The sequence below is a fragment of the Callionymus lyra genome, chromosome 10 (genome assembly GCF_982586985.1).
Source record: "Callionymus lyra chromosome 10, fCalLyr1.hap1.1, whole genome shotgun sequence".
Lineage (NCBI taxonomy): Eukaryota > Metazoa > Chordata > Actinopteri > Syngnathiformes > Callionymidae > Callionymus > Callionymus lyra.
In genome coordinates, this window is record NC_141827.1 from 1,484,346 (window position 1) to 1,496,729 (window position 12,384).

General features: G+C 40.8%; 1 protein-coding gene across 1 annotated transcript; it reads right to left on the reverse strand.

The window, feature by feature from the left end:
* Positions 1 to 1,627: 1,627 nt before the first annotated feature.
* On the reverse strand, positions 1,628 to 10,374 carry LOC148069860 (inositol hexakisphosphate kinase 2-like). Its single transcript, XM_087800482.1, has 5 exons — positions 10,025 to 10,374; positions 8,398 to 8,593; positions 4,202 to 4,329; positions 3,964 to 4,139; positions 1,628 to 2,620 (listed from the first exon to the last, which is right to left on the reverse strand). The coding sequence occupies exons 1-5, from the start codon at positions 10,230 to 10,232 to the stop codon at positions 2,015 to 2,017; spliced, it is 1,314 nt and encodes a 437-aa protein (XP_087656608.1). The 5' UTR covers positions 10,233 to 10,374; the 3' UTR covers positions 1,628 to 2,014.
* Positions 10,375 to 12,384: the final 2,010 nt, after the last annotated feature.

The window sequence follows — 12,384 nt, forward strand, 5'->3', positions numbered from 1 at the left end:
ATCAGAAGTAGAGAGTGTGATGTTGAAGTTCAAATGTCGCGACATCATCCCAGCTGAGGCCGCCGTTGCCATGGCGATACAACATGATGTAACCGCTCCACTTAACCTTGATTCAGTGACACACACACACGGATCACACACACACACGGATCACACACGGATCACACACGGATCACACACGGATCACACACGTTTGAAATAGCGTCGCACTCGATGGACACACACATGTGCACACAGAATATGAAAGAGTGACCCTGAGGCTGTGACATAACCAGTGGTGCTGATCCACTCCATCAACACACACTGACCTTTACATCTACACAACATGCCACAGACACACACATGATCCTTTAACGCCTCCAACCCACATGTGACCTCGACCTTTAAGAGTTGAGTACTTGGACTCGAGCCAACACTTCATATAATACCCCGGCTAGCTGGGTACAAGAATCCTACGTTGTGTTTACAACACTTAATAAACATCTGTTTGTATGTTTTATAATTATTTAATTTCTTATTCATGCGTGAGGGAGAAAGATGTTGTTATATTTTTGTTTACTTATTTTGTGTTATATTTTTAAATGAAACGATCATGACTATAATAAATTACATAATTTGTTTTAAATATATATATATATATATATATATATACGAGCTGCTCTACACAGAGTCTCTCCCGGCTGCCAGGGAAGATAAAATGTCTTCAAGTCACTTTCAAACCCAGAACAAGCAGAACAAAAAAAAAAGCACTTCATTATTCTTTGTTATTTTTTTTATGGTTTTGTTCTGACGCACTTGACGGAATGTTGAGGAACAAGTGAAGCTCGAAACACAACAAACTTTTAATTATCTTCAATAATTTTGATCTATAAATAGTGCGTTTGTGTTTGATCTTCGTGTCTCATGGACTCACAAAAGTCTTGAAGGATCTACTGACCTGATGTTTGTATCGGGAGCAGAACTTCATCAGGTCATCAGGAAATACAGCATTTTTAAATGAAATTCAAAACAATATTTATAACAAAACGCATTGTAAATACTTTGATGATTTTAGCTCCTTTTGTTTACTGTAATGTTGGGAAGAAGAACTGCTACAAAATCTAAATAATGCTGTTTTTTATATTTCATTTAAACAATATTTTGTAGATATTTATTGAGGAAAATATTTCATAATATTGCGATTATTAAAACAGATTATCTGACTTTCTCCTCCAACAGTTTATTTTAATATTCTTCATCCATTAATATGTCATAGTTTACATATTTTTATATAACATTGAGCGAATCTTCTATATAATTGTAAAATTTCGAGTGTTCTTCCAGGATTTCAAGGAGTTTTATAAAAGTACGGATCAATCAACAGACGACGACGTGTGAGGAAAAGTTTGTTGTTTGCTAACATGCAACATGCTAACATGCTACATGCTAACACGCTACATGCTAACATGCTAACATGCTACATGCTAACATGCTAACACGCTACATGCTAACGGCGCACACTAAAATGACTTTTATCTTCATCTGATTATCAACAGCCAGATTTTCTCTGTTGCTGCTTGATTTTGACAAATATAAACGAAAAGCAACAAAAAAGGTTTTAAGACAAAACTCTTTAATCGATCTCCCCTTTATCAACAACACACACGTCATCGTAACCATGGTGACCTGGAATGTATTCGCTATTGAACACTTTTGTTTGTCCGTAGTTCGACTTCCTTCCTTTCACAATAAAACACTAGAAGAAAAAGAAGAAGAAGAAGAAGAAGAAGAAGAAGAAGAAGAAGGCAGATCCTGCGTCTTCATCCAAACACTCGTAGAGTAAGAAATAGCCCTGTCTCCTGACACACACACACACACACACACACATTTCTGTGCAAATAAACCAGCAATCAATTTTGATCACTTTTTCTCTTGAGTTTTTCATCCCTTTCTTTTTGCAGTCTGACGGACGTTTCCATGGAAACGCAGACGCCGCCTGGAAGCGCCGTCAGTGGAAACATGGTCTCCGGTGCTTCTAGTGCGTGTTGTGGTTCTGCAGCTCCGAGATGATGCTGATCAGGTTCTGGAGGCCGAAGATGTAGCCGCTGTCGCCGCCCTCGTGGATCACGCTGTCGCCCGTGAAGCCTCTGCAGGTGGTGTGAGCGAAGTCGATCATCCTCACGTCCACCGGGCCGTCGGAGCGAGACGCGCCGGAGGTCGAGACGCCGCCGCTGTCGTCGCCGGACGAGCCGCGAGGAAACACAAAATCCGCCGCCTCGTCCCGGGCGTCCTCGTCCCGGGCGTCCTCGTCCGGCTCCTCGTCCGGCTCCTCCTCCTCGTCCTGCTCCTCCTCGTCCTCCTCCGACAGTCCGGCCTCGGCGTGTCTCCGGTGGCGCCGGCGGTCCGGAGCGCCGTCGTAGATGATGAGCAGCGAGCTGGAGTAGAAGCGATACGACTCGCACGACTCCAGCGCCACCTGCATGTCGCGCAGGCGCCGCAGCACCGGCGACAGCAGCTCCAGGCGCAGGCGGCGCCCGCTGTGGAAGAACTGGAACAAGGCCTCCTTGAAGTCCGGCAGAGACAGCTGACGACCCAGATACTTGTCCATGAACATGAGCTGACCCGTGTCCGGCTGGAACACCTGAGGAGAGGGCGGAGTCAGGTGTGTGTCCACGTCTCAGGGCGAAGAAGGTTCCTCTGCCAGAGTGAAATCAACTATAGTCACCTCTAATGAATCATAATTGATGAATTAAAATCCACTTTAAAGACTCAAAATGATTGATGATGACAACATGTCAATCAAACTCAAGTTAGTGAAGCCGACGAAGAAAAGTGTCATTGATTTGGAAAAACAAAGGTAGAAAATGTTGTGAACATTCGAGGTTTTGAATCCTTTGGTGTGTATTTTTATATTTTACAACATGAGACCCTGAACTTGTCTGAACTGTTACCAGTTTAACAAGAGTATCGTCTTCACATACTTTCATTTCAAATACAGTCAAAATACATGATATAGTTTGATTTTCACTCATTTTCATTCTCATCTCAACTTGAATGAAAGTGAAAAAAGAAAAAAAGAACTGGATTTATAATAAATATTTATATTTATATATACTGTATTGAATAACATTGAACATCTTAATAAAACTAAATCATTCATAATGAAATATCTATTACAGGAACAGGAACCTGTTGCTGTGGCAGCTCAGAAGAGTAATGGCAGCAACAGGCTCCTCTCCATGCACTGCAGAACAGAATGCTTACTTTATCTATCCATCCATCCATCCATCCATCCATCCATTTATCCATCCACCCATTCATCCATCCATCCATCCATTTATCCATCCATCCATCCATCCATTTATCCATCCATCCACCCACCCACCCATCCATCCATCCACCCATCCATCCATCCATCCATCCATCCATCCATCCATCCATCCATTCATCCATCCACCCATCCATCCATCCATCCATCCACCCATCCATCCATCCATCCATCCACCCATCCATTTATCCATCCATCCATCCATCCATCCATCCATCCACCCATCCATCCATCCACCCATCCATCCACCCATCCATCCATCCACCCATCCATTTATCCATCCATCCATCCACCCATCCATTTATCCATCCATCCACCCATTCATCCATCCATCCACCCACCCATCCATCCATCCATCCATTTATCCATCCATCCATCCATTTATCCATCCATCCATCCATCCACCCATCCATCCAGCCATCCATCCATCCATCCATCCATGTTATTGACATTATTTGTTCTTTATATATTTTCTGGTCACTATACTTTGTAATGATATAATGAAAGTATTCTTCATGTCCTCAGTGTGATGTATAGATAGATAGATAGATAGATAGATAGATAGATAGATAGATAGATAGATAGATAGATAGATAGATAGATAGATAGATATGTATATAGATAGATGGTGTGATGTATTCAACAGGTAGAATCACCTGCATGCCACAGAGACGAACACCGATGGCGGCCGACGTGCTGAGCTCACACTTGCGCATGTGCAAGAGCTTCTTCTCCTCCGAGGCGTCGTCTCCATGCTGTCGAGTTCCCATCTTCAGGTCCAGCACACATGGAACGCTGTGTTTCCAGGTCAGGTTCTCCAGCAGGATGAACTCTGGGCCGCGAGTCAAGTCTGCACTCGCAGTGAGAGTGGATCCTAACGTGATGCAAGGATACTGTACTGGTCGCGCTGCTCGGCGTTCTCTCGCATGCTCTGCAGCTGCTGCTGGTGACACTGCAGGCTCCAAGGGTTGTGCTGGAGCTCCGGCGCCGAGCTGCTGTGGCTGAGGTCCAGTGTGTGGACACTAGGAGACAGAAAACATCTCAGTCTGTTGAACATCGACATCCTCGTCTGGAGACGTCATCCACGTCTTTGTTGACAAACATCAGGATCTGAGTCTAGATCCTGTTTGCAGGTGAGTCACGACCTGAAGTTCTTTGAAGGTTTCTGTCCACGATCTCTTTAAACCACGTTAACTATTATTATCTTCAACACAACTTAACTCTTCTTTTTTGTTCCTTAAAACACTTGGGACAATATTTTAAATACTGTTAATAAACTGTTTTTTTCCCCATTAAAATACAGTTCGAATGTTTTTATATTTGGAAGCTGCTTTAGAAGTCTTTCGCCGACAATCCTTCCATTGTGAGTTTTCAACGGTCATAATGATTTGGTCTGATCTCATTACGATGCAGGTACATTTGTGTTTTTTCTCAAGGTCATGGAGATAAAAGTCTATATTTTCTGTCTGGGATTATTTTGCCCTGATCTTTAATATAATGTTTGTTTTTTTCAACTCATCTCCAAAAAACGTCGAAGACAAAAAATATTATTTTTTAATTTGAGTCATGGATCATATATTTATTTTTTATATCATTTTAGATCCCTCTACATTAAATTATGTTCTTTTTCATTTTTATCTTTTCCCAAAAACATTTTTGATCAAATATTTTTAGATCACATTCACATATTTTGACTGTATATCTTTAAAAAATGATTAATATTTATACTAAACATCTCTGAATGAATTGGGAATTCCAGAGAACCATCTGGACTGAGGAATGATTTGAAGGATTTATCATTAGCTAGAAAAAAAAAGTAGTGAAAACTCGACTTCAGTGTGTGTTTGTCAAATTGTGTTGTTGGTCCTTCATCATTGTTTTAGGTTCGATAGATAAAAGATCCTGAGAACAAGAAAACATCATCTTTTCGTCGCGAGTCACACAATATTGAGTCATTCGTTCACAAGAAACCCTGAATACAATATAAAGATTCCTGGATTACCATCTGGCCGGAGGGATATTTTGAAGGATCTGTCATTTGTTTTGACAGCAAAAAACTTGACTTCATAATTATACAATCAAGGCGCAAAACTACCATGAGGATCAAAACTACCATCAAGATCAAAACTACCTTCAGGATCAAAACTACCATCAGGATCAAAACTACCATCAAGATCAAAACTACCATCAGGATCAAAACTACCATCAAGATCAAAACTACCTTCAGGATCAAAACTACCATCAGGATCAAAACTACCATCAAGATCAAAACTACCATCAGGATCAAAACTACCATCAGGATCAAAACTACCATCAAGATCAAAACTATCATCAGAATCAAAACTACCTTCAGGATCAAAACTACCATCAGGATCAAAACTACCATCAAGATCAAAACTATCATCAGGATCAAAACTACCATCAAGATCAAAACTACCATCAGGATCAAAACTACCATCAAGATCAAAACTACCATCAAGATTAAAACTACCATCAAGATCAAAACTACCATCAGGATCAAAACTACCATCAGGATCAAAACTACCATCAAGATCAAAACTACCATCAGGATCAAAACTACCATGAGGATCAAAACTACCATCAAGATCAAAACTACCATCAGGATCAAAACTACCATCAGGATCAAAACTACCTTCAGGATCAAAACTACCATCAGGATCAAAACTACCATCAAGATTAAAACTACCATCAAGATCAAAACTACCATCAGGATCAAAACTACCATCAGGATCAAAACTACCATCAAGATCAAAACTACCATCAAGATTAAAACTACCATCAAGATCAAAACTACCATCAGGATCAAAACTACCATCAGGATCAAAACTACCATCAAGATCAAAACTACCATCAGGATCAAAACTACCATGAGGATCAAAACTACCATCAAGATCAAAACTACCATCAGGATCAAAACTACCATCAGGATCAAAACTACCTTCAGGATCAAAACTACCATCAGGATCAAAACTACCATCAAGATCAAAACTACCATCAGGATCAAAACTACCATCAGGATCAAAACTACCATCAAGATCAAAACTATCATCAAGATCAAAACTATCATCAGAATCAAAACTACCATCAGGATCAAAACTACCATCAAGATCAAAACTACCTTCAGGATCAAAACTACCATCAAGATCTAAACTACCTTCAGGATCAAAACTACCATCAAGATCAAAACTACCTTCAGGATCAAAACTACCATCAGGATCAAAACTACCTTCAGGATCAAAACTACCTTCAGGATCAAAACTACCATCAAGATCAAAACTATCATCAAGATCAAAACTATCATCAGAATCAAAACTACCATCAGGATCAAAACTACCATCAAGATCAAAACTACCTTCAGGATCAAAACTACCATCAAGATCTAAACTACCTTCAGGATCAAAACTACCATCAAGATCAAAACTACCTTCAGGATCAAAACTACCATCAGGATCAAAACTACCTTCAGGATCAAAACTACCTTCAGGATCAAAACTACCATCAAGATCAAAACTACCTTCAGGATCAAAACTACCATCAAGATCAAAACTACCTTCAGGACCAAAACTACCATCAGGATCAAAACTACCTTCAGGATCAAAACTACCATCAGGATCAAAACTACCATCAAGATCAAAACTACCATCAGGATCAAAACTACCATCAGGATCAAAACTACCATCAAGATCAAAACTACCATCAGGATCAAAACTACCATCAGGATCAAAACTACCATCAAGATCAAAACTATCATCAGAATCAAAACTACCTTCAGGATCAAAACTACCTTCAGGATCAAAACTACCATCAGGATCAAAACTACCATCAAGATCAAAACTACCATCAGGATCAAAACTACCTTCAGGATCAAAACTACCATCAGGATCAAAACTACCATCAGGATCAAAACTACCCTCAGGATCAAAACTACCATCAAGATCAAAACTACCATCAGGATCAAAACTACCATCATGATCAAAACTACCATCATGATCAAAACTACCGTCAGGATCAAAACTACCTTCAGGATCAAAACTACCATCAGGATCAAAACTACCATCAGGATCAAAACTACCATCAGGATCAAAACTACCCTCAGGATCAAAACTACCATCAGGATCAAAACTACCATCAGGATCAAAACTACCCTCAGGATCAAAACTACCATCAGGATCAAAACTACCATCAGGTTCAAAACTACCATCAGGATCAAAACTACCATCAGGATCAAAACTACCCTCAGGATCAAAACTACCATCAGGATCAAAACTACCATCAGGTTCAAAACTACCATCAGGATCAAAACTACCATCAGGATCAAAACTACCCTCAGGATCAAAACTACCATCAGGATCAAAACTACCCTCAGGATCAAAACTACCATCAGGATCAAAACTACCATCAGGTTCAAAACTACCATCAGGATCAAAACTACCATCAGGATCAAAACTACCGTCAGGATCAAAACTACCGTCAGGATCAAAACTTCCATCAGGATCAAAACTACCATCAGGATCAAAACTACAGTAAGGATCAAAACTACCATCAGGATCAAAACTACAGTAAGGATCAAAACTACCATCAGGATCAAAACTACCTTCAGGATCAAAACTACCATCAGGATCAAAACTACCATCAGGATCAAAACTACCCTCAGGATCAAAACTACCATCAGGATCAAAACTACCATCAGGATCAAAACTACCCTCAGGATCAAAACTACCATCAGGATCAAAACTACCATCAGGATCAAAACTACCGTCAGGATCAAAACTACCGTCAGGATCAAAACTTCCATCAGGATCAAAACTACCATCAGGATCAAAACTACAGTAAGGATCAAAACTACCATCAGGATCAAAACTACCTTCAGGATCAAAACTACCATCAGGATCAAAACTACAGTAAGGATCAAAACTACCATCAGGATCAAAACTACCATCAGGATCAAAACTACAGTAAGGATCGGAGCTCGTTTTACCGATAAGACTTTAGTCATTTAATGAGAAATGAGCTTCTTGGCAGAGGTATGTTCAGTCAGAGTGCTCTTCTACAACTGTATCGTTCTGTACCTTTTGTCCTTGTCTTTGCCGAGGCTCTCGGTCTCCACCATCAGGGTCGAGGTCATCGCTCTCCTCCATTTACACATGGTGCTCCTGGGCTCGGCGTCGTCGCAGTCGTCGCCCGACTCGCGCTCGCCGTGCAGCGGGTACGCCATCAAGCACAGGTTCCCCTCGCGGTCCTCCTCGAAGACCACCGACACCACACCTGAGGGGGCGAGAGCAGGGTCAGTGACCGGAGCAGGACCGGGATCGACAGGAGGTCCAGAGCCACTCACGCTCGCTGCAGGACCTTCTGGTACCGGGACCAGACTTCACAGACAGAACGAGGCGAGAGAAGAGTCGTCGCAACACAAAAGACACGAGAGCGAAGAATTCATTCAGCGTCTTTTATTGATCATCTCACACATTACAACAGTCTGACGACACAGTTCTAGGACCAGATACTAGACGTAAAGACTTGTTTCGTAAACACAATTTTAGCAATATTCAAAAAAACTATTCCAGGCGTCTCCTGATGAACACGCAATTAATAAAATACTACTTTAAATGTATCTGGTTGACGATAAAAAGCAAAAGTGTTTGATGGACAGAACAAGGGAATAAAAGTCCATCCTTGAGGTTCATTTACCGACTTCCTGTCGCGTCTGACAAGAGTTTCCTCGACCATCAAGGTTTTCACGCAGCAGAGAAACAACGAGTCGTCGACGCTGATCTGAACTTCTACTGTCATCGTGAAGAAAAACATGCTTTAACGAAACTATCAACGTAAAATAAATGTTTGTTTGTTTCAGTGTGCACAAGTGTGTGTAGATGTTGTGTAGCTGAAAAAGAGTTTTTATTCTTGTTTTGTATTTTCTATTGTTGTTTATTTTAAGAATATAATTCTCTTCATGCAGTTACTTCGTGATATACATCCGTATGTGAATCTTTCGGTTATTTACGTTATTTCTCAACTAGCTGAGCTGAAACAATTACACTAAAATATTAAACCACCAATGTTTTTTTAAATGTGACACGAGGAAGTTTAGAGGAAAAAACTTTTTACTATGTTGTAAAAAAAACAAAAAAACAAATAGAGGCAAAGAACTAAAAAAGCAGAAACTTTTAAATTTGTTTCAAGAGTTTCCTAATTCTTTTGACACTTCCCAGCCACCGTAGAAAAGACTAGTTGACTTGAATCAAATTTTAAAGATGATTTAAAAGAAGGAATATATTAAAATATATAAATATAAAATGTTATATTGAATTTAAAAGAATGAAGAAGAAAAATGAATTAAGATTAATTATAATTAATGAAAAAAAATAGAATTAAAATATGAAACTATATTTGACATATACAATATAAACATTATTGAATTCAAATAAAATTTCAATGTTTAAAAAACAAAATTTCAATACATTTTTTTAAAGGTTTAAATGTTGAAATGTTAAATCTACACATGAAATACTTCTCAGAAGTTTTGAAAGCAGCTGAAGGTCTGGAGCTAAAGGACTAAAGACTCAATCGAGCAACAGGAACTTCACGACATGTTCTGATCTAAACCTCTTCAGGACAGGCTTGACCTCCTGACCTCTCGCTCGCTGCTCAGTGTCGCCCCCTGGTGGCGCTAAGAACCCGAGCCCCCCGCGGACTCACCTCGGTACTGGGGGGTGAACTTCCTCATGGCGGCGGGAAGGCTCTGGTAGAACAGGTGCTCCCGCGGGTTCAGGGGCTTACAGATGGTCTGCTCCCCGAACCTGAGCACGTACGAGTGACCCCCCACCTGGTGCACGAAGGGCTCGAGCATCACGCCCGCCCCCCCCACACCCTTCAAGACCTCCTGAGCCTCCACTGCTGGACTCATCCTCCTCTGGACCGAACCTGCGCCTCACGCACATCAGCCTCCGCGCGCACGCTCACACACACACACCGCGGCGAGGGGGGGGGGGGGGCAGATCGTGCACGATCCTGAGGGGTCCAGGACAGACGAGCAGAAACGCGCACGAGGAGAAGAACTTGTTATTCCTGTGAAGCTCCTGCAGACTGTTGTGTGAGTGACAGCTGAGCCGCTCTTGTATAGCTCAGCACTGGCCCCGCCCACTCACACACAGCAGCCAATGAGAGGCTTCTGGAGCAGGTTGTTGGGCGGAGCCTGAGGCACGCAAACAAAGAGGGGGGGTGAGGGGGGTGAGATAAGGGGAGACAAATCAAAACAAGAGAGACGTCATCGTCAGATTATTATTTATTTTCAATCTTTAAAATCATGTTTTTGTTCCGCGAGTACACGAGAAAATGAAGTAAAATTGTTTGCAAGTATTTTTCTGACCAAAAGTGAACAAGTGCGAAGCTTCAGTATTTGAAGAATGTTAATAAAGAGTTTACACCTGGTTTAGTTTACACCTGGTTTAGTTTACACCTGGTTTAGTTTATACCTGGTTTAGTTTACACCTGGTTTAGTTTATACCTGGTTTAGTTTACACCTGGTTTAGTTTACACCTGGTTTAGTTTACACCTGGTTTAGTTTATACCTGGTTTAGTTTACACCTGGTTTAGTTTACACCTGGTTTAGTTTACACCTGGTTTAGACTCACACCTGGTTTAGTTTACACCTGGTTTAGTTTATACCTGGTTTAGTTTACACCTGGTTTAGTTTATACCTGGTTTAGTTTACACCTGGTTTAGTGTACACCTGGTTTAGTTTATACCTGGTTTAGTTTATACCTGGTTTAGTTTACACCTGGTTTAGTTTATACCTGGTTTAGTTTACACCTGGTTTAGTGTACACCTGGTTTAGTTTACACCTGGTTTAGTTTACACCTGGTTTAGTTTACACCTGGTTTAGTTTGCACCTGGTTTAGTTTACACCTGGTTTAGACTCACACCTGGTTTAATTTACACCTGGTTTAGCTTACACCTGGTTTAGTGTACACCTGGTTTAGTTTACACCTGGTTTAGTGTACACCTGGTTTAGTGTACACCTGGTTTAGTTTACACCTGGTTTAGTGTACACCTGGTTTAGTGTACACCTGGTTTAGTTTACACCTGGTTTAGTGTACACCTGGTTTAGTGTACACCTGGTTTAGTTTACACCTGGTTTAGTGTACACCTGGTTTAGTTTACACCTGGTTTAGTGTACACCTGGTTTAGTTTACACCTGGTTTAGTGTACACCTGGTTTAGTTTACACCTGGTTTAGTGTACACCTGGTTTAGTTTACACCTGGTTTAGTGTACACCTGGTTTAGTTTACACCTAGTTTAGTGTACACCTGGTTTAGTTTACACCTGGTTTAGTGTACACCTGGTTTAGTTTACACCTGGTTTAGTTTACACCTGGTTTAGTTAACACCTGGTTTAGTTAACACCTGGTTTAGTTTACACCTGGTTTAGTGTACACCTGGTTTAGTTTACGCCTGGTTTAGTGTACACCTGGTTTAGTTTACACCTGGTTTAGTTTACACCTGGTTTAGTGTACACCTGGTTTAGTTTACACCTGGTTTAGTGTACACCTGGTTTAGTTTACACCTGGTTTAGTGTACACCTGGTTTAGTGTACACCTGGTTTAGTTTACACCTGGTTTAGTTTACACCTGGTTTAGTGTACACCTGGTTTAGTTTACACCTGGTTTAGTTTGCACCTGGTTTAGTTTACACCTGGTTTAGTGTACACCTGGTTTAGTTTACACCTGGTTTAGTGTACACCTGGTTTAGTTTACACCTGGTTTAGTGTACACCTGGTTTAGTTTACACCTGGTTTAGTGTACACCTGGTTTAGTTTACACCTGGTTTAGTGTACACCTGGTTTAGTTTACACCTGGTTTAGTGTACACCTGGTTTAGTTTACACCTGGTTTAGTGTACACCTGGTTTAGTTTACACCTGGTTTAGTTTACACCTGGTTTAGTTAACACCTGGTTTAGTTAACACCTGGTTTAGTTTACACCTGGTTTAGTGTACACCTGGTTTAGTTTACACCTGGTTTAGTGTACACCTGGTTTAGTTTACACCTGGTTTAGTTTAC